Source organism: Diaphorina citri, unplaced genomic scaffold (genome assembly GCF_000475195.1).
Source record: "Diaphorina citri unplaced genomic scaffold, Diaci psyllid genome assembly version 1.1 scaffold13, whole genome shotgun sequence".
Taxonomy (NCBI): Eukaryota; Metazoa; Arthropoda; class Insecta; order Hemiptera; family Psyllidae; genus Diaphorina; species Diaphorina citri.
In genome coordinates, this window is record NW_007377452.1 from 509,599 (window position 1) to 532,948 (window position 23,350).

A 23,350-nucleotide genomic window follows, 5' to 3' on the forward strand; every position below is an offset into this window, starting at 1 on the left:
GAAAAGTTAAAGAAGAAGAAGAAGAAGAAGAAGAAGAAGAAGAAGAAGAAGAAGAAGAAGAAGAAGAAGAAAAAAATAAACAGTATTCTTCTTTTGAAATTCTGATGACTTTTTCTTCAATTTTGTTGAGTTGGAGGTATGTGTCAAGTACTATATCATACATATTTCTGGTTAAGGTTTAAATAGAGATAGCCATTTTGTTTTTGCTCTCATTTCAATACAACACTAAAGTAAAGTTCGCAACCAATATAAAAAGTAGATCTTTTCGCACTCTTTCCAACGATATAGATAACCCAGAAAGTCGATTTTTGGACTTAGTCCGCTCTGCCTTTTACCCATTCATCTGTTTTCAGGTAGGTAGGTAATCTTTCCTAATCTTTCCCGCTCTGCCTTTTACCCATTCATCTGTTTTCAGGTAGGTAGGTAATCTTTCCATTCTAGTGATTCACTTTTAATTTTGAATTTTCAAATTCAAGGAGACGCCCCACTGTTTGGGCTTCCGGTGCGGCGAGTCCCACTGGCTCATTCCCCGCCAATGGGTGCCCTTCGAGGAGGAGGAAAAGGAAGATAGGGGTGTGAGAAGATACACCATGCCCTCCAATGTCAAGGATGAGGATAGGAGTCGAAGAAAGTACAACACAGAGGAACCCACCACGGAATACGATTATGCAGAGGATGGCGGCTTTGAAAGGATAAAACTCGAGCCGAATACAGACTATTCAGGAGGAAAAGGAAGATAGGGGTGTGAGAAGATACACCATGCCCTCCAATGTCATGGATGAGGATAGGAGTCGGAGAAAGTACATCACAGAGGAACCCACCACGGAATACGATTATGCAGAGGATGGCGGCTTTGAAAGGATAAAACTCGAGCCGAATACAGACTATTCAGACTATGAGGACTATCCAGGTAGCACGACCTCCACAACAATTTCACCTCTAGACGCTGGCTATGAGGGGACACAGTCCACAGAGACAAACCAGTTTGTCGACGGTGGACAAGACGGACAAAGTAGGATGCTCAAAAAGACGAAGTTCACGAAACAGTCCGACAGCGGAGAGCGTCGGAAAGACGTCCAGGGTCGGACGCTGTTGGGCAGTGGTGACGCTGTCGTCGACCTAGAGAAGCATATTGAACAGCGCGTATTCCGCTTTGAGAGTTTCAGTTCGTCGGAACGGTCCGGAAGACGTTCGGGAAAGATCGGATACCCGACAGGAAGTCGTTCGGGAAAGATCGGAAACCGGACACGCCGATCGAGTAACAGGCGGGGAAAGGCGAGGCGGATACGAAGGGAGAATCACAGGGAGGGGAACGAGCCGAATCAAACCGAAGGGAGTCCAAGTGTTCCGAGTCCAGCCGAAAGCAACATGCCAGTGGGGAGTCCATTCAGGCACCAACGGGTCACTGAGGATTCCAACCAATCGACAGGCAAAAATCTGAACCAATCGAAAATTGAGCTTCTGTTCTGGCGTGAACTGTTCAAGATTTCCAACCAATCGGGCGTCGACAATCTGAACTTCCACAACCAATCAGCAGATCTACCGCTCTGGCGTGAACTCTTCGCTAAGATTTCGAAATCCGGCCGCGAAGGACCAGAATTTCTTCTCCCAAACGTCCTCGAATCCGGTGACGAAGGGCCGAAATTTCACGGACGCGTCCTCAAAACGGTAAACCATCAGAAGGAAATCTACGTCATGTGTGGCGAACACAGGAAAAGGTCCCTCGTACGCTCAGACATGGCCGTTTCGAAAATACTGGCGTTTCTGTACGGTATGGCGTTCCTATGGGCCTTAGCCACGCTGGCCATGTACTTCGGATTGTATATATTGGAGCATGGGATAGAGAAGTGTTGCGTCGATGAGTGTATGATGTGACGCAGGCATGGTAATGGTCACGGAATAAAGTTTATAAGTATAAGTAGTGCTTTATTTAGACTGTCAGCTTAGAACAAGTTGTTCCATTATACCAACAATTTAATAGAGCACCTCTTTATTGATATAATTTTGATAAGTTACATAGGTATTTTAAAACGAGGATCCTACAATGACCCTTGCAGAGCCTGGTTTGGGGAACTTCAGATCCTGACACTTCCTTCACTATATATACTATATAAGTATAAGTAGTGCTTTATTTAGACGGTCAGCTTAGAACAAGTTGTTCCATTATACCAACAATTTAATAGAGCACCTCATTATTGATATAATTTTGTTAAGTTACATATAATTATAAAAGAAAAAAAAAGTAAGAAAAATATAAACAAATTACAAATTAAAAGTTCTGAAAGAGAAGAAGAAGAAGAAGAAGAAGAAGAAGAAGAAGAAGAAGAAGAAGAAGAAGAATTGAATTGAATTGAATTGAATTGAAACATGGTATAGGATTGAGCATGGCAGTTCAATACAGAATTGAAACCAACTCCAACTTCGTAAAACGCGGTCCAAATAATTTACATTCCCTCATTTTTTCTTCTTTTAGATTAACCCCTTCGTACCGTCCGTGACAATTCAACCCTCGGGACACGACCATGGATCGCTCCCAATTCACAACGTCCCGATCCGAATACCGGTCCGATTTCAAACGCTCCGAAACAGCCGCATCCGACACCGACCGTTCCCATCTTTACATCGTCCTTCTAGTCGAATCCGACAGTCATTTGTCTCCTTATGTCTACCACATCAACGATATGCCATCCGATGATGAGTACTTTGTTCTGAATGATAAGCAGATCTTCAAGTCGATTAGCAAAGAGAGTGCGTCAACTACGAAGTCAGCGCGGGCTTCAAGAGTTGCGTCAGGGAATCCAGTCTCGGACACCGGCCTTCCGGAGAACCGAGAAGTTCCGGCCTTTGAGAAATGCCAACCGCTAGTCCGAGCGATTAAGAGAGAGCTGGCTTGGATAGAGACTCGCCTGGGGCGCGAGGGATCCACCACAACCCTGTCCAGTCTGGTGAAGCGGGGCAAAATCAAGGTCACCGCGCGACGCGACCCTGGCGGTGAACTGTTTGTACTAATCACCACGATGTATAATCCGTACCTGCCTAAGGTTCTTATCGAGTCGGGCGTACCCATACGCGCTATAGTGAGACTTATCCATGACCCGGAACTGTGTCAGCAACCGGCGTACGATACGTTTTACGAAAACTACGTGAAAGAGTATCCGTTCCGGAATAAACTCAAGCGAAGTATCCCGAAGCCGGCCGGAATTTGCCGAGAACCCACGAAGGCACTGGACGAGGACATCCGAGTGTTTTGGAAAACGATCGACGCGCTGCGGACGGACAGTCCGCTCACGTTTCGCGAGACAATCTTTGTTGACGTTGCCATACCGTACGTGGATTTACACAGTGGTGCCAGTCTGCGTTCCCTGGTCGAGTCGTACCGCACGAGTTTACACGAAGACATCCGAAGCGTGCAGGCGAAGATTCGGAACATTGTGCGCGCGCACGAGTGCCATGTAAGTCAGGCGGGCGTGCAGAACATGCGCACGGTGCGGCGCGTGGGACTTGACGCTCTCACAGAATACAAGGTGTGTCTCCTGACAACAGGCGCGACCGTGGCGTGTGTTCTTCACAGCGTTTTGGAACAAGTACCAGTCCTGACCACGGACTCTGGTATTCCTAAACCCGCGCCGCAGGTAACATTGCCTTCGACGGCCTCCGTACAATCCACGGCGGCCGTTCAATCCGAGGAACTTGCTGATGACAACGTGAAGGTGTTTACCTTGGCCACCGTCCTACTTGATCTCACGAATCAACTCGACGACTACTACGTACTGAACGCGGGAACCACGAGCACGAACGTAATCAACGCACGAGATCACGCGAAGTTAGCGTACGGCTTGGAGCAAGGCAAGACACACTTGTGGGAGATAACACTGGAGTTACTCCGGACCTATATGGTCGGTCTTACGCAAACACATTTCGCACAACCTATTGACGCATTCCCGTCTGAATTTATAGAGTGGATCAAACTACACATCAGTCACAGGTTGAACAGTTGCTCACCCACAACTCAGAAACACGTGAACGCTTGGTCACCCACTACTCACGGCAAATCGACGCCCGCACAATCCTTCCTCGACAAACGCTTTTATTTGGACTATTACCTGAGTCTACCTTGGCTGGAAACTGAGCCAACCTGTGACACTGAGCTTGGTCAAGATTTGATTCCTGATCTCAAAAAATTCCTCGATGCGAATCTCGCCTCCGGTTTGGATCGACGAAAAGAGACTGATGCGTTTAAGAAAGACACGGAGGTTCTCAGTATTAACGAGGAAGGCAGTGATCTTAGTGTACCATACGAATATTCAAATGAGGATTTTCAACCAAATAAAGATCTCAAACAGACTACAAACCAAGTTTCCGACCAAAAGAAGCCCAGGTATCATTTTCATAGGATTGGATTTTATTTAAGGCCCGTCAGTTCACTGGGCCCGTCTTGGAAGTATAGTTTTGAGTAGCCCGTAGTCGCCTGCGAAACCAAACCTATGAAATCACCAGCCTGGTTAGCTTGGTTAGTAGCGCGTCTGTCTTTTAAGCGCTAGGTCGCGGGTTCGATTCCCGCCGGGGGCGGATTTTATCCCGAACGGATAATGTTCGTTCTCGGAACGGCTGGCTTTCTCCAATCCTGTATGCCTTTTCTCTTTGATTTCGGGACGACAAGACCATAGCAGTTACAGTTCCCTATGTCAAACCTCTTCATAAACCTATAAAATACACGAGACCTTGTTTAGACTGCGGAAGTAAAGGGACTTTATTTTAGTCTCATTCGAGCAGGATAAACAAGGTATATTCTATTCTATCATTTTCATAGGTTTGGTTTTACGCGCTATTACACTTCTAATGTGAAACAAGACCGAAGCAGCGCGGTGGTGCGCTAACCCGCGCTAAAGTCGAACGACTGCGTTTCCATTGTGCGAAAGGCTCCAGGATTAACATAAAACTAAAATTATATTTAACAAATAAAAATAGGTAACACAGATGCCTGCGAAACCAAACCTATGAAATCACCAGCCTGGTTAGCTTGGTTAGTAGTGCGTCTGTCTTTTAAGCGCTAGGCCGCGGGTTCGATTCCCGCCGGGGGCGAATTTTATCCTGAACGGATAATGTTCGTTCTCGAAACCGCTGGCTTTCTCCTATCTTGTCTTCCTTCTCTCTTCGATTTCGGGACGATAAGACCATAGCAGTTACAGTTCCCTATGTCAAACTTCTTCATAAGCCTATGAAATACACGAGACCTTGTTTAGACTGCGCAAGTAAAGGGACTTTTTAGTCTCATTCGAGCAGGATAAACAAGGTATATTATATTCTATTCTATCATTTTCATAGGTTTGGTTTTACGCGCTATTACACTTCTAATGTGAGACAAGGCTGAAGCAGCGCGGTGGTGCGCTAACCCGCGCTAAAGCCGAACGACTGCGTTTCCATTGTGCGAAAGGCTCCAGGATTAACATAAAACTAAAATTATATTTAACAAATAAAAATAGGTAACACAGAAAAAGAAGCCGAGTGGGCAAGAAATGAAGCCGAGTGCCTTGTTCAACTACACGGAAAACTTCGCATCCGATCTTATGGTTCAGCTCTTCTTCTCTCGCGTCACCACAACAGATCGCATGTCCCTGGTTCGTCTTCCTGTAACGGGCGACTTGCTGCTGCATTGTTGGAACGAGGCGCACGCAACGACAGAGTGGAAGTTCATCATTCCCACCGTGTTGGGACTGCATGACTTCTATCATCATCAGATGAGCGTAATGGAGGAATCTAGTCTCCGTGAGCGACTCGCCTGTCGAACACCTCAGCCAGCTTCCTCTCAACAGTCTCAACACTCGTCAGATGTGTGTCAACACGTGCCGTCCTTGAAGGAAATGTTCGTCCTGTCTGATTCCATCAAATACGAGCTCTCCATGTTTGTCGAGAATTACAGCGAAGGTCCGGCAGAGGCCACTGGAAGTAGTGGCGAAGATGAAGTTACTTTATCCAGCGAGGAATCGATTCCTCCTTTCAAGCATGTGAACTACAAGTACGGGATTCCTCAGCTCATTGAGAACCAAGGCTCGTCAACGGTTTATCGATTCGACGAAACCGTGTCGCTTCGAATCGCGAAGAACGGATGGACTTACAAGAACGTCGACCACACCACCGTAGCGTGTCGCATTCAGCCGCGAGCGGGTTTGGCGGAGCGGAGCCCACACACTGTGTACACTCATACGAGCCTGGACACAGTGCGGGCCGGTATCATCTCAGTCGACTTCCATATCTGTTTGAACTCAGACGTAAGGATCCGGTTCAAGAGAAACAATTTCCCCACGGGCCGTGACCTCTGGGCGGAGTCGGACGAAGGGTTTGAGATCCGTGAGAACAGCTACACCACATTGCTTCACACGTCGCTCTCGTCTTTCCTCGGGGTGAGCAGCAATGTGTACGAGCAGGGCATTGAGTTGCTTCACAAGTTCATGATAGTGACGCCCGACTACTTCCCGATTGTGTCACATCCGAGCGGTCTCACGGTTGACGTGACCAACGAAAACGCGTTTCCGTTTTGCATCACGCAGTACTTCACGACGCGTGAGGTTCTCCCGCGCCGCATCCGGAAGTACTTGCTAAACGCGTGCGTGCTCGTCCGTGGCCAAAACGAAGGGGACATCCTCGTGATGACCCCGACGGGAGAGGCTGTCCTGACCAGTCCGTCCAATGTCGGTCCGTCAACCAGCGTCTCTAGAGAAGACGGAACCGTGACGTGGAAGACAAGGTCCGCGGAAGGGAATCTCTATCAGACTCAAAACGGCCGAACGCTCCTGGAAGAGTCCACCATGAAAGTGACTCAACGGAGAAACCTACAGGATAACTCGATGCTGCTGACGCGAGAAGATGGACTTCGTATGTGTTTCTGTGAAGACGCAACGCTGTATGTCACCTATGCGGACGGGACACGCTTCACGACGACTGTAACCGTTGAGGACACATGTAACACAGAAGTTCAATGGAGATATATAAAAGAGGTAAAAAGTATTGTTGTATGTATAAAATTTTGTCCGGTCCCACTTGTCGTTCGGAAAAATCATGTCGTTTGTAGTGGGAACACTCTCATTTAAATTACATTGCCTACAAGGACATTTTGTGTCGTTTGGAAAAAAAAATCGTGTCGTGTGTCGTGGGAACACTCTCATTTAAATTACAATGCCTACGAGGACATTTTGTGTCGTTTGGAAAAAAAATCGTGTCGTGTTTAGTGCGAACACTCTCATTTAAATTACATTGCCTACAAGGACATTTTGTGTCGTTTGGAAAACAAAAATCGTGTCGTGTTTAGTGCGAACACTCTCATTTAAATTACATTGTACAAGGACATTTTGTGTCGTTTGGAAAAAAAATCGTGTCGTGTTTAGTGCGAACACTCGCATTTAAATTACATTGCCTACAAGGACATTTTGTGTCGTTTGGAAAAAAAAATCGTGTCGTGTTTAGTGCGAACACTCTCACTTATATTACATTACCTGCAAGACATTCGGAAAAAAATCGGATGAAACCCACAACTCACAAGTGGAAACGGGCTCTTAAAATAGTTAGGCTGCTTGCACACGGGTCATAATGATTCCCACAATTTGAGTTTAAATTAATTAAGTTTAACTCTTGGATGAAGCAATTCGATTGGATCAATTCATTTTTTTTCTCAAATTATTTGTGGTAAAGCAGAGCTTTTTCAAAACTTTTGGGGATATCACAACATTACCAAGTGCCTCCTTTGCAAACAATTTCCAAACATCGTCTCTGACCCTCTGGTGAAGTTCATACTCTTTGCCGATGACACCACTATTCTGGTTGGTGGAAAAACCTATGCCGAGGTTGAGAGCAGAACTAGAGGTGTGATGTCAAGTATAACATCTTGGTTCAGCTGTAACAAGCTGAGCCTGAATGTGGGAAAGACATCATACCTCTACTTCGGGCCGCGTTCAGCCTCATCTCTCCATCCTATCTCTAATTCCTCTATATCCATCTCTCCTGCCGAGGAAGTTAAATTCCTGGGCGTTACGATTGATGCGGGGCTGCGATGGAAAACCCACATTTCAAACCTCAAGCCCAAATTGGGATCTGCAATATTTGCAATTAGATCTGTCTCTAAAAATGTGGGCCCCAGCGCAGCCCTGTTATCATATCACGCCTACTTCCATAGCATTATGAGCTATGGAAGTATCTACTGGGGCTTTGCGGCAGGATGTGATGATATATTTCTGTTGCAAAAGCGTGCTATAAGATCCATCTTTAACCTTCATAGCACGAAAGAAATAGCAAAGGTTGAGTGCGAAAGGCATCCACTCGTAAAATTTTGTAGCCAAAACCAAAATGTCAGCCCAAAGCAATCACCCTAGGGCTGATTGAGGGCTGACGAAAAACGCCGACCCCGTCTGTACACGGGAAAAGGCGAAGAAAAAGAAGAAGAAGAAGTTAATAATTAATCGTTATTATTGTTAATAGGTTAGTACTAGGTAGTATTTATATTATTTTTAACAATGAGATTTAGATTTTATTATATTTTACAATACAGTCTACCAAGTATTTGGAGCATTAAAATTCAAATAAATTTAAGCTAAATTTTGATTATTATTATTTTATTTTTCAATATTTTACCCTAATAAAAATACATAAAAGCTGGTTAGGTATTTTATTTGAGGACACATCAGAGGATTACGTCCTCGTCAGCATTTCCGTTTTGATCTCCCACGACGACTATTTCACTGTCGTTTACAACTATCGTGAGGAAACCGTAGCAGTTGTCGCGCCGGAGTTCGTCTTGAAGTTCCACACGGATGGAACCTGTCGGATTCAAGCGGACGCGGCCTCTTCCCTCACAGCGGGGTCAGAATATGTTTCCTGGGAGTTGACGGGCCACAGCGGTGACGTCACAGACAGATGCGAGTTCCGTCTCTCTCCCACGAAGGCGGAAACAACCCTGCTCACCGTCCACAATGGAGAGAAGAAGATCAAAGTGGACTGCTCCGGAAATGCCCGAACTTGCACGACCAGTTCTGCAATGCTTCCTTTGATATTTCAATAGATAAATATGATACGTAATAGCAATATTGCAATTCGTTTCACAAATAGATAGCACTTGTGTTAAATCTAAACAGCATTAACATCAAAATAGAATTGGAACCTTAAAACATACAAAATGTTCAGGCAATTCTCTACAAATGCCTGAAATTATAAGTGGAACCTAAGAGCATAAAATTTTGGGGAAAATTTCTACAAATAAGAAGGTTATGTCTTTTAGGTAGGTATTATAACTTAGGATTAGGTATGTATATATTTTTTTTTTTTTACCTAGGTAGGTAGGTAGGTAATTATTGCCCAGTTAAAGGCGCGAGCTCGGTAGGGTTATGTGTGTCCCGACCTAAATAAAATATAAAATATATATGTATAATATAACCAATAAGGCTATAGACTTATTTCCAATGCATACATTTTAAGGCCGGGGCCAGAAAGTGAGTTTAAACTCCGTTCAATTTCTAATCTCGGTTTAAACAATCTGATCTGATTGGCTGAAATTTTTAAAAATGAACCAATCAGATTGCTTCATCCGAGAGTGAAAGCGAGTTTAAACTCACTCTGTAGCCCCGGCCTTGATCAATTAAAATGGGTCATTTTTAATGGGCAGATTGTATTGGAACCGGCCAGCCTGGTTAACTTTGGAGGTAGCGCTTTGGATTTAAATAATAACACTTAAAAATAGAATGAGATCAACGATTAATAAATAAGAGAGGGAACCAACCTCAGTGGTGCAGTTGTTAACGCGTTGGACTTTGGATCTGGAGGTTGGTGGTTCGAGTCCATGTCAAGTCATGAAATTTATCCAGGGGTAATAATCGGGGAACGCTGTTTGTGACAAGCATTTAAATATGCTTAACACAATTAAAAATTCCCTAAACAAGAGAGGGAAGAAGTTTATTTACAGGGTGGACTGTTTACAAGAGCTACAGCACTCTTTCTGATAGCGCTCTAGTTTACATAGATTCATCTTCCTCACATTACGACAGTACCGGGAACGATCCTCACACTTGGCGTCTGAAACGGGCGAAACAATCCTTTATATTATTTATTTTTGGTCGTTTGGGCCGGATTTTAAAAAAATATTTTTGATCCTTCCGGCCGGATTAAAAAAATTTGGTCCTTCGGACAGGATTAAAAAAAAAAAAAAATTGGTCCTTCGGGCCGGATTAAAAAATATTTTTGGGCCCTTCGAACCGGATTAAAAAAAAAATGTTCCTCCGGACCGGATTGTAATTTTTTGGCCCTTCAGGCCGGATTTATTATATAATAGAATATCAAACTTACTGTTTGCCGTACAAGGGCTGCCGCGGCATATCTTCATAACAGACGGCCTCGTCTGGTCTCGGCATGCGTTGCCGGCGGGCCGCCTTGTTCCGTACCAGACACATTGTAGGATGCGATACTTCATACCGTCCCCCTCACAGGGCGCCGAACACTGGAACATGTTGAGATAAATCAATCAATCAACCAATCAATCAATCAATCAATCAATCAATCAATCAATCAATCAATCAATCAATCAATCAATCAATCAATCAATCAATCAATCAATCAATCAATCAATCAGAAATGAGCGAAACCTGAACATATTTCTGTGGTTGAGTGGAAGAGCACCTATTGGAGAATCCTGTCACTCTAAATAAACATATAACCATTTATTTATATAAACATACATAAACACAAATCATCTCAATATAAATAAGTAATACATATGGCTTTCTCTTTACCCCATGGAGCAATTTAAAATATTAAATCTTTTTTTATTTATTTATTTACACGCTAAGCAGCAAGGCCATGTGTGAAAATATTAAATCTAATCCATAAAAAAAAAACATGGCTTTAAAAACAATCCGAGGAAAGCTGTTTGTTTTAAAATTTTCTGAAATTCCTTAGTATTCAATTAGTGTACTTTTCCGCTAAGGTCATTGAAGCCAAATGGCAAACTCTTTGGGACAGCCTGGCTAACCCCAACAAAATAAAGAGAGTCAAACCAATCATAGAGGATTGGGGATCTTCTAACAGAGACAACCGATACGAAGAGGTTGTAATTCTTAAAAATAAAATCATACTGCTTGGACCAGAGTCAAACAAAACTGTTTTAGGCGTCGATAAGTGGAAGCACACTACTGCATATTATAACTGTCTTCTGTTAGCATAATGGAACAAGTTGTTCTAACCTGACAGTCTGTTCTAAGTTGTTTTAACAAGAAAGAAGAGTGGGGAGGTTTTTTAGCGGGTTGAGCGGCCAGGAATGGTGCCACAGAAGGGCGAAACACCATACCCTGAGCCGTGACTCCAGCATACCCACAAATAACCCAGAGAACTTTGACTTCAAATATTTCACAAATATTCATTTCAAGTATCCAGAGTTCCATATTATCCAGGTTCGTATGTAATAAGAAAGAGTTCAAAGTGCAGGGGAAATACTGGTGCTGTACAATACAATAGAGAAGAGGAGGGAAAAAATCGAGAGAAAGTGATGTGCAAAGCTGAAAGTTGTTCTCTTAATAAATAAAAATAAAAAATAAGTTAAGACAATAAGGGAAACTCCAAAAAGGGGGAATGGAATTTAATCGATGATTTGAGGTTCAAATAGGTAGGTAGGTCCCAATAACCAGTATTGAAATTCAGACGTGTTTTCTCTGTTTTGTAATGTAACCTAGATTTTATAAACTTTTATAAGGAACCCCGATTTTACGAATCTTATATTATAAGAACAAGATCCATTCACTCATTCACATTTCACACACTGATCACTCTATCTCGAGAACCACAACACCTAGAAAGCGCGTCGTGCCCGCGCACGCCTGCGTACACCTGAAACGGCAAGAGAGTCTGCGAGAATTTCAATAATGAGGAATTTAAAAGAAGGAAAAATTCGAGTCGGATGAGAAACAATCAAGTATAAAAAAAATATATAACGGTCAGCAATATGTTGGAGAGTAGGGGTCTGTCTGCCTTGTGAGCGCTAGGTCGCGAGTTCGATTCCCGCCCGGGCGGATTTTATACTGAACGGATGAAGAAACAATCAAGTATCCAAAAACACATAACGGTAAGCAATAATGTTGGATTAAGCTGATTGGTTGATTTTAAACTTTGTATGAAGATTGGTCAATCAGATTGCTGGATGGAGCAGTTGCAATTGGGAAAATATTATTAATAAAAGGTCGATTCCTACGTAAAAAGTTGTAAAAATCCAAATATGAGGTCAAAACTCCGAAAAAGTAACTTTAAAAGGTCAAAAATTCAATTCTTAATGCCGTTCTAATGAAAAAGTTCAACGAGTTGTGACGTCCAATTTCACGTCAAAACGCTTGCGCACAAACAAACGAAGCGGGAGTTATGAATTATGACGTCATCGCCTACGGGAGCGTGTTCACGATTTACCGGTATTTTTTAAATCGATTTATCTCGGTATCTAGAAGTCCGTAGAAGAAAAAGAAAAATTCCGTTGGTACTCATTTTTCCTGCTCTATGACTTTGAAACATCACCCAAGTAAGCGCAACTGTTCTATAAGTGTTGCTGTAGTAGGGGTTGATCCGTAGTTTGTGAGCTTAAGATTCTCATTTTATAGAGATAGGTTACAAAATTTGAACTTTTTTTAAAAGAGTTAAACGCCAGTGTCTTACTAGGTATAAAGGTGTATCCACACTTAGTCGACCGGCCGTCGATCGATGTCGACTGAACTGTCCACACTGCCTCGACAACATATATTTCTCTCGCCGATTGACGGTCGACTATGTTTGGGCACACCTTAAGGTTTTTAGTGACGGGGGGTTGAACTTTCTATTCGGCGACATGCTTCCCGTCTCCTCACATTAAAACTCAACCAGTTTGAGTGGGACTAGAAAAGACAGCAGAAAATGATTTGTGTGATTGCTCGGATGATCTAGGAAGAAATAAAACATACAGGGTGAGGACCACCCTGTATGTTTTATTTCTTAGTGTTAGCCAGAAGCTCAACATGCTGTCCAGCAGAAAATGATTTCTGTGATGATCTAGGAAGAAATAAATCATACAGGGTGAGGACCACCCTGTATGTTTTATTTCTTAGTGTTAGCCAGAAGCTCAACATGCTGTTTCAATTTCCGTGAGGTCAGTGTGAACAATGATTATTATTATTATAACATTGGGGTATCCCGAAGTCATAACAGAAAAGTTCCGGGACCAAGAAAGAAGAGCGGGGAGGTTTTTTAGCGGGTTGAGCGGCCAGGAATGGTGCCATAATTTCCGTGAGGTCAGTGTGAACAATGACTATATTATTATAACATTGGGGTAAAACCTCTTGGTAAAAAAAAAAACTTCGGGGGTAACTAAGGTAAACCAATTAGGTACCTACCGAATCTAAAAATGCATTTTTTTTTTTCTTAACTGAGGAACAAGATTAGCCTTGGTTCGGGATTGACCTTTTTTTGTAAGCAAGTACAGCTATACTAACAGAGGTAGGTAATCTTCTTCTTTTTTTTTTTTTTTACAATTTCCTTAGTAATTCTCTGACCACTATCACTATCACTCGTCTAAACTACACGTCTCTCTGACAGTCTAAAGAAAGCACTCCTTAAACTTATGAAAATGAAAGTTCACTTACGTCTGACCACTCTCCCACGCGCCACACTCCCTTACACAGATCATTGTAGCACTCCTGACGTGTAACCGGTGTGATGTCATGCTCACAATAACTCCCGTTCAAATGAGTGCCATTCTCTGCCTCACACCAAATGGTACGCGTCTGCATAGCTACAATAACAAGAGGAGAAGAGGAAGCACAAATAAAATCACATCTATCCTTTCTAGCCATACCGGACAGTAGCGCGCACCGCACGCTTCTATGTCGCGCACCGCACAGAGGCGTGCGTTTGTGCCATTCTCTGCCTCACACCAAATGGTACGCGTCTGCATAGCTACAATAACAAGAGGAGAAGAGGAAGCACAAATATAAAATCACATCTATCCTTTCTAGCCATACCGGACAGTAGCGCGCACCGCACGCTTCTATGTCGCGCACCGCACAGAGGCGTGCGTTCTATTCTAATACTCACCCGTTTTCCAAGTGAAGCACTGCGCCGCAACGCACACCTCCTACAGGCCTGTCTTCCATATCGGACAGTAGCGCGCGCCGCACTGAGGCGCGCGTTCTATTCTAATACTCACCCGTGTTCCAAGTGAAGCACTGCGCCGCATCGCACTGTGCGTTCTATTCTAATACTCACCCGTTTTCCAAGTGAAGCACTGCGCCGCAACGCACACCTCCTACAGGCCTGTCTTTCAAATCGGACAGTAGCGCGCGCCGCACTGAGGCGCGCGTTCTATTCTAATACTCACCCGTGTTCCAAGTGAAGCACTGCGCCGCATCGCACGCCTCCCACAGGCCTGTCTTCCATACCGGACAGTAGCGCGCGCCGCACGCTTCGATGACAGGCACGGCGGTCAGGCCCGCGTCGATACAGAGGGCGGCGTCGACGTTGCGCGTCCGGTTGTGCAGGACCGCCATGCAGTGCGCGGCGCGCATCTGAAAAACGAAATGTTTTATTTCAATCCAATATTTTCATTGTAGACTATAATATTTAAAGTCATTTATGCGACGCGAACGACACACAACTGTTAAAGCGCCTAATGGAAAAAAAGTCATTTATAGCCGGCCACTCTGTATGTATGAGTCAAACCTTGTAACAACAAGATGACACAACCGGATCATTTTTAATGGGCCGATTGTATTGGAACCGGCCACTCCGGCCAGTCCAGTTAGCTTGGAGGGTAGCGCATCCGCCTTGTAAGCGCAAGGTCACGGGTTTGATTTCCGCCCGGGCCGAACTTTATTCTGGCTCTACAGGTCCCTTCTCGGAATGTCTGGCTTTCTCCTATTGTATCCTCTTTTTCTTTTCGATTTTGTAATAACTTACCCTATTTTGGGCATTTTGTACCTTGTTTAGTCTGCGGGAGTAAAGGGACTTTTCAGTCTCATTCGAGCAGGATAAACAGAGTTTAACAGACTATATTGCATTCCATTTTACCCTATTCAAGGGGACATACCCTACTTTTATATACCTCGTTTTTACCCTATTGAACACACTTACCCTATATCCGTTACCACCACATGGTTGTGAACATTTGGACCAGTCCGTGACTGCCCATTCAAACTTGAGATTCTGTCTACTACCTGAAATAATATAAAGGACATGTTTGATAAGGGTTTAGCTCACTAGATACCTAACTGCTAAGGTTCTGCCTTGGTGGCGTACTGTTCAAACTTTTGTGGGTATCACAGCATTTCCAAGTGCCTTCTTTGCAATCAATTTCCATATTTCAATAATCTTTCTACACTGGTAATGCCGCCACTGGTCGCTACATGATTAATGTAGCTATTCCATTGTTCTCAAGAGGCAGAGTGCAGGTCCCAGGTTCGACCCCGCCGGAAAATTTGGTTTTGGCTAGACATTTTACGAGTGGATGCCCTTCGCACTCAACCTTTGCTATTTCTTTAGCAAAGGAAATTCAGGCTGGTATACTCCCTGTTTAAAGCCCAACAAATCTAACTTACCTTTGCCCAGTATAAACTCCTCCCCCATCTCTTCATCATCAGATCCAAACCTCTGGTCTGTCTGCGCCAGAGCTAGAGGAAACAGAGGCAGAGGAAGAATACCATCTTCTGAATCCAGTAGATGTACGTCTGAAATGATAATAGAGGAGAAGGTAGTTATAAGGAGCCATGCAGTGAGCGGCGCGCATCTGAAAAACGAAATGTTTTATTTCAATCCAATATTTTCATTGTAGACCATAATATTTAAAGTCATTTATGCGACGCGAACGACACACAACTGTTAAAGCGCCTAATGGAAAAAAGTCATTTGTAGGCTGCCACTCTGTATGTATGGGTCGAACCTTGTAACAACAAGATGACACAACCGGATCATTTTTAATGGGCCGATTGTATTGGAACCGGCCACTCCGGCCAGTCTAGTTAGCTTGGAGGGTAGCGCATCCGCCTTGTAAGCGCAAGGTCACGGGTTTGATCTCCGCCCGGGGCGAACTTTATTCTGGTTCTACAGGTTCCTTCTCGGAATGACTGGCTTTCTCCTATCATATAACTTACCCTATTTAAGTTTAACAGACTATATTGTATTCCATTTTACACTATTCAAGGGGACATATTTCATATTAGGTGTATTCTTAGTCATTTATTAATTATCAAACTGCGGATTATTTAACATGTTTGTATTGTAAAATTGTTATTACAAATAAATAAAGTATCATTACAAATTACAAAAAAATACCCTACTTATATACCTTGTTTTTACCCTTTTGAACACACTTACCCTATATCCGTTACCACCACATGGTTGTGAACATTTGGACCAGTCCGTGACTGCCCATTCAAACTTGAGATTCTGTCTACTACCTGAAATAATATAAAGGACATGTTTGATAAGGGTTCAGCTCACTAGATACCTAACTGCTAAGGTTCTGCCTTGGTGGCGTACTGTTCAAACTTTTGTGGGTATCACAGCATTTCTAAGTGCCTTCTTTGCAATCAATTTCCATATTTCAATAACCTTTCTACACTGGTAATGCCGCCACTGGTCGCTACTTGATTAATGTAGCTATTCGATTGTTCTCAAGAGGCTGAGTGCAGGTCCCAGGTTCGACCCCGCCGGAAATTATCTGCCTCGGTAGCGTAGTGGTCAAGACGCTCGCCTGGTAAACAGGAGGGCGTGGGTTCGATCCCAGCCGAGGCATGGAATTTTATCCACGCTCCAGTCACAGTACGTTCCAAGAACGGGGGCCGCAAAGTGAGTTTAAACTCGGTTTAAGTTTAACTCTCGGATTAATCAATCTGATTGGTTGATTTTTAAAAATTTCAGCCAATCACATTGCTGGAGCATGACCTGCACTCTAGTGGCAATTGAATGAAACTACTGAGGCGCAGTGAACATTGAGGTTGTCGTTATGTACCGGGTTGCCAACTTCCATGTGTATGCGGGCCACATGCTACATTGGCAAGTACTTCGCGGGCCACATATGTACACAGGGGAGCATTGTGGCCCGCGGGCCGCTAGTTGGAAACCCCTGCAATAGGATATTTTTTCTACAGTTTAACATGGGAGTGGACAAGAAACTTTTGCTCAAGTTACCACACATATAACCAATAAGGCTATAGACTTATTTCCATTGCATACATTTTAAGGCCGGGGCCAGAAAGTGAGTTTAAACTCCGTTTAATTTCTAATCTCGGTTTAAACAATCTGATCTGATTGGCTGAAATTTTTAAAAATGAACCAATCAGATTGCTTCATCCGAGAGTTAAAGCGAGTTTAAACTCACTCTGTAGCCCCCGGCCTTGATCAATTAAAATGGGCCATTTTTAATGGGCAGATTGTATTGGAACCGGCCAGCCTGGTTAGCTTTGGAGGTAGCGCTTTGGATTTGAATAATAACACTTAAAAATAGAATGAGATCAACGATTAATAAATAAGAGAGGGAACCAACCTCAGTGGTGCAGTTGTTAACGCGTTGGGCTAAAGTCGCTAAAATAACAAAAAAGACAACCACCTGACCCTTTGAGCTTTTATGTGCTCAAAGGATTAGGCGAAATTCTCAAAAAATTGTTTCGTACTATTAAAAAATAGAAAGTAAAAAAAATCCAGGTCTTGGCTGGGATTGAACCCGCGCCCTCCTAACCAGGCGAACGGCTACTACAGCGCCGAGCCGCGAGTTTTCACGTTGCAATGCTTCCTTTGATATTTCAATAGAAAAATATGATACGTAATAGGTAGCAATATTGCAATTTGTTTCACAAATAGATAGCACTTGTGTTAAATCTAAACAGCATTAACATCGAAATAGAATTGGAACCTTAAAACATACAAAACGTTCAGGTAATTCTCTACAAATGCCTGAAATTGTAAGTGGAACCTAAGAACATAAAATTTTGGGGAAAATTTCTACATATAAGAAGGTTATATCTTTTAGGACTTAGGATTATAACTTAGGATTAGGTATGTACATTTTTTTTTTACCTAGGTAGGTAGGTAGGTAATTATTGCCCAGTTGAAGGTGCGGGCTCGGTGGGGTTATGTGTTTCCCGACCTAAATAAAATATAAATTATATAATATGTATTGTTATCATCAGAACCGTCGCCATTTTGTAAATGATGAATGGAGCCGCCATCTTGGGTTTCGCCGCCATTTTGAATTCCGCCATCTTGCTTTTCTTCGACAATGTTGTCAACATGTCTAATATCTTTGGTATTTGGATTCAGATCTAAGCTACTTAGAAGACCTCCAAAGTTTGGATCCTTGGCATTTGAGGTCAAATTCTGGTGACCTTGACGTATTTGGTGACCTTGACCTCTCGAATCGTCATCCTTGGTTCGGTTTCGATGCCGTTTGACCCCGGTTCGAGTCCCGTTCTTGGCGGATTTCTTCGTTTTCCGTTCATGTTTTCCGCCGTTCTGAGCGAAACCATGTTTTATGGACTCTTTTTTGGAACTATCCTTTGTTGCAGAGTTATTTATTGAAAGATTCTTTGTAAAATCAGCATTCGTTGCATAGTTATTTATCGAAGGATTTTTTGTAAGAGCGTCATTTGTTGGATCGTTTTTTAGATCATTCTTTGAACTGCTCATTCTTGAATCGTTCTCTTCGCTTCTTTCGTTCGGATTCTGTCCGATCCAGGACAGCTCTTGGCCGCTTGTTTTACGGCTTGATTCCTGTCCTATTATTTCCTGGCCCTTTATTTCTTTTCCGCTTGTTTCCCGGCTTGATTCCTGTCCTATTATTTCCCGGAACTTTATTTCTTGTCCGCTTGTTTCATGTTTTATCTCTCGTCCACTTGTTTCCGGAATTATTTCTCGTCCATTTGTTTCTTGTCGTTTTGTCTCCTGGTCTCTTGTAACCTCTCCTCCTTTTTCATCATGCCTCAATTCCTCTCCGCTCATTTTGCGCGCTGCGTTTACATCGTCGCGCTCCGCCGGGCGCGCAGGTTCATGCCATGCCGCATCCGGTTTGTTATCGTCCGTGAGATGTGCGTCGTGCCCGCGCACGCCTGCGTACACCTGAAACGGCAAGAGAGTCTGCGAGAATTTCAATAATGGGAAATTGTAAAAGAGGGGTTTGCGCGAACGACCTACTGTCCGTAATGTTGAGGCGTGTCGAAACATGGTCGATGCCGTCGATCGACCTTCGACTGAAACCGTACACCGACCTGGCAACATAGATTCACCTCGTCGATCGACGGGGTCGACTATGTGTGGACACAGTTTGTGAGCGCTTTAAAGGAAAAAAGAGGAGTTTGCCAGCCTAGTTAGTGTGGAGAGAAGCGCGTCTGCCTTGTGAGATCTAGCCCGCGGGTTCAATTTCAGTCCGAGGTCAATTTTATCTTAAACACATAGGTTCGTTCTCGGAACGGCTGGCTTTCTTCTATGACTCTCTTCGATTTAGGGAGGATAAAACAACAATAAGACAACCCTTTATCAAAAGAAAAACAGTTTAACGCAATCTGATTGGTTGATTTTAAACTTTGTACGAAGATTAGTCAATCAGATTGCTTTGTTTGGGAAAATAGGATGCATGAATACAATAACAAATAAACAAAAAAATGTATGTACAATTTGAGATATATAAAAATAATCAAAATTATTTCAAAATGTAGGCACAGAAAAAGAAAATAATAATAACAATAATATCAATATACATAAATAATAATAAATTATTTGAGAATAAAAATAATAAAAATATTTGAGAAAGTGATGTGCAATAAAGAATAAAACTGAAAGTTCAGTGTCCCCTCACTTGCAAGTGAGAGAGGGAGAGTGAAAATTTAAAAGAGAGGATCTATGTAAAATGTATAACACGAACATGGAATTATGTAGGTAATCGATTGAGGCCGGGGGCCTCAAAGTGAGTTTAAACTCGGTTTAAGTAATCTGATTGGCTGAAATATTTATGGAATTTTTGCAATACTTTCATTACTAGTGTAGCTCGCTATACTGTGGTAATAGAAAGTAAAAGGGCATTTCTAGTGTGAGTGAGTGGGTATTATAATAGACGCACGTCTGTGAAAGTGTGAGACACTAAAATATATGATCCGGCCCAAAGGACCGAAAACTTCAAATATTTTTGGTCCTTCGGGCAGGATTTTATAATTTTAATTGGTTAAGCCTTTTGTTTTCTCAGTGTAATTTTATATGGCTTACCTGTCGAACTGGTGAACGGGGCATTTTATCTTGAGCTGGGTATTGTAATAGACCGTAGCATGGTTGCCTACTTTCAGATGAACCTTCACCTGGTCAGGATCGTGTTGAATGAAGGTCGTATTATCGATGGCTGTTAACAGAACAGAATAGAATAGAAATTTTATCAAGAGAATAGAATAGAAACAACACAATATATGTCGCTTTATACTATCAGAATGAGCCTAAAAAGTCCCTTTACCCCAGCAGTCTAAACAAGTTAATAATATATTCAAGAATACATATAGGGTAGGAATTTAAATACCTACCTAGAGTACCCAGTCTTGTCTTGTCTTAGCCAAAGGACCCAAATATATTGGTTTCACAATATCCGGCCCGAAGGACCAAAATATCGGTTCCACAATATCCGGCCCGAAGGACCAAAATATCGGTTTCACAATAAACGGCCCGAAGGACCAAAATATCGGTTTGCACAATATCCGGCCCGAAGGACCAAAATATTCTTAACAAGGGCCTGAATAATACGAGCCTTACCAATAAAAACAAAGGTGTAAATTCATAACAAGGGCCTAAATAACAGGGACCAGGCTTACCAATAAAGGGCCTGGATATTTCCGAGGCGCACGGCTTAGTATTACAGGGCCGTTTATCCACTGGTCTATGTTTTGGACACAACCAAAATATTGGTTTCACAATATCCGGCCCGAAGGACCAAAATATTTTTACCAAGGGCCTGAATAACAAGGGCCAGACTTACCAATAAAGGGCCTGGATATTTCCGAGGCGCACGGCTTAGTATTACAGGGTCTCTTATCCACTGGTCTATGTTTTGGACACAACCAAAATATTGGTTTCACAATATCCGGCCCGAAGGACCAAAATATTCTTAACAAGGGCCTGAATAATACGAGCCTTACCAATAAAAACAAAGGAGTAAATTCATAACAAGGGCCTAAATAACAGGGACCAGGCTTACCAATAAAGGGCCTGGATATTTCCGAGGCGCACGGGTTAGTATTACAGGGTCTCTTATCCACTGGTCTATGTTTTGGACACAACCAAAATATTGGTTTCACAATATCCGGCCCGAAGGACAAAAATATTTTTAACAAGGGCCTGAATTACAAGGGCCAGACTTACCAATAAAGGGCCTGGATATTTCCGAGGCGCACGGCTTAGTATTACAGGGTCTCTTATCCACGGGTCTATGTTTTGGACACTGCTCTGGTAGTCGGTTGACTATGTGACGCTGCGCCATCTCCTGCTTACATTCTACTTTGCGCGTCTTGATACCGCCACCACACGGTCGGGAACACTGGAAATGGAATAGAATAGAATAGATTAAAAATAGAATAGAAATATAGAAATAGAAAAGACAGAATATACAACATATATAATATATCAGTTGCGCTTACTTGGGTGATGTTTTAAAGTTGTAGAGCAGGAAAAATGAGGACCAACGGAATTTTTCTTTTTCTTCTACGACTTCTAGATACCGAGATATATCAATTTAAAAAATACCAATAAATCGTGAAGTTTGACGTCACGGCATACGCTCCCGTATCCTGTCTTCCTTCTCTCTACGTAAATCGAAGAGAGAAGGAAGACAGGATAGGAGGAAGCCAGCCGTTTTACCTTGGACCATTTATCAGTGTGCCACTGGATTTCGCAGTCGACCACGGCGCAATATTGTCGGTCGGGGGGCGGGGGTTGCGGACACTGTATGTTGGGAACCACTGAGGTAGAATTGCGCACCACTTCGTGAATGCATTGCACCTCCCGGAGTTGAATACCGAGACCTGGGGAAAGAAAGAGTAGTTTGATTCCAAATATTTTCACCAATAATCATAGATAGTTGATCTACAAATCTACATAGTTTTTGTTCGTAGATTTTTACCATATTATCCAGGTTCGCATGTAATAGAAAGAGTTCAAAGTGCGGGGGAAATACTGGTGCTGTACAATACAATAGAGAAGAGGAGGGAAAAAATCGAGAGAAAGTGATGTGCAAAGCTGAAAGTTGTTCTCTCACCTGCAAGTGAGAAAGGAGAGAGCGAAATGTGGGCAGTAGGCGGGCGGCGCCGGATTTGGCGGGCCCCTCTGGCGTGTCCGAGGAAGCGTTGTGCCCGTTAGTCCGATTGTCCCAGTCCTGAGAGGAAACAAGGTGTTAAGCGGCGCTAAAGCCTGATTCCTACGGTCACGCTCCAGTCACAGTACGTTCCAAGAACGGGGGCCGCAAAGTGAGTATAAACTCGGTTTAAGTTTAACTCTCGGATGAAGCAATCTGATTGGTTGATTTTTAAAGATTTCAGCCAATCACCTTGCTGGAGCATGACCTGCACTCTAGTGGCAATTGAATGAAACTACTGAGGCGCAGTGAACATTGAGGTTGTCGTTATGTACCGGGTTCAATGAAAACTAAAATCAAAACATGAAGCTTTGTGGTAAAAGCAGAGAGCTTCTTCACAACTTTTGTGGGTACTACAGCATTACTAAGTGCTTCCTTTAATATAATTATTATTCTCATTTACTCTATCATCAATCTTCTTACACTGGTAATGCCGCCACTGGTCGCTACTCGATTAAACTAGCTAGTCAATTGTAATCACGAGGTTGAGTACACCCCGTCGAAAAGCCTCGGCCCCGCCGGTAATCGAACCCGGGACCTCCGAAGTGCAAGCCTAGTGTGATACCCACTCGGCCAAGGAAGTGGTATTAAAATTCAATTATTTTCTACCCAAATTTACCGATTTGATTGTTAGGTCTTTTTTTTTAATTTGTCCTGATTTCAGGTTTAGGTTTAGACTGCGAGAATAGAGGGACTTTTCAGTCTCATTCTGGCAGTATAAACAGGGTATAAGCCAGCCTAGTTAGCTTAGTTGGTAGTGCGTCTGCCTTGTAAGCGCTAGGCCGCGGGTTCGATTCCCGCCCGGGGCGGATTTTATCCTGATGGGATAATGTTCGTTCTCGGAAACGGCTGGCTTTCTCCTATCCTGTCTTCCTTCTCTCCTCGATTTCGGGACGATAAGACCATAGCAGTTAAAGTTCCCTCTGTCAAACCTCTTAAAAAAAAAAAAAAAAAAAAAAAAAAAAAAAAAAAAAAAAAAAAACAAAAAAA

At 43.0% G+C, this 23,350-nt stretch overlaps 3 protein-coding genes across 4 annotated transcripts in view; 2 read left to right on the top strand and 1 right to left on the bottom strand.

Moving 5' to 3' along the window:
• The first annotated feature begins 479 nt into the window (after positions 1-479).
• Positions 480-1,949, top strand: LOC103506843. Of its 2 annotated transcripts, none has more exons than XM_008471267.2 (2): positions 480-567; positions 737-1,949. In XM_008471267.2, the coding sequence occupies exon 2, from the start codon at positions 760-762 to the stop codon at positions 1,873-1,875; it is 1,116 nt and encodes a 371-aa protein (XP_008469489.1). In that variant the 5' UTR covers positions 480-567; positions 737-759; the 3' UTR covers positions 1,876-1,949. The 2 variants fall into 2 exon arrangements, with proteins under 2 accessions (XP_008469489.1, XP_008469482.1); XM_008471260.2 differs by having other exon boundaries at positions 480-557; positions 724-1,949.
• Positions 1,950-2,477: 528 nt separating this feature from the next.
• LOC103506982 lies at positions 2,478-9,049 on the top strand. Its single transcript, XM_008471414.3, has 3 exons — positions 2,478-4,378; positions 5,507-6,960; positions 8,673-9,049. The coding sequence occupies exons 1-3, from the start codon at positions 2,523-2,525 to the stop codon at positions 9,047-9,049; spliced, it is 3,687 nt and encodes a 1,228-aa protein (XP_008469636.1). The 5' UTR covers positions 2,478-2,522.
• The window catches only part of LOC103506990, a 22,580-nt gene continuing 8,255 nt past the window's right edge, over positions 9,026-23,350 (bottom strand). The window contains exons 6-13 of the mRNA XM_026821749.1: positions 22,265-22,381; positions 18,128-19,113; positions 15,582-15,769; positions 15,118-15,200; positions 14,366-14,552; positions 13,632-13,780; positions 10,327-10,477; positions 9,026-10,056 (exon numbers count right to left, since the gene is read on the bottom strand). Of these exons, the coding sequence (XP_026677550.1) occupies positions 9,941-10,056; positions 10,327-10,477; positions 13,632-13,780; positions 14,366-14,552; positions 15,118-15,200; positions 15,582-15,769; positions 18,128-19,113; positions 22,265-22,381 (1,977 nt within the window). The 3' untranslated portion in view covers positions 9,026-9,940. The remainder of the gene's footprint in view (positions 10,057-10,326; positions 10,478-13,631; positions 13,781-14,365; positions 14,553-15,117; positions 15,201-15,581; positions 15,770-18,127; positions 19,114-22,264; positions 22,382-23,350) is intronic.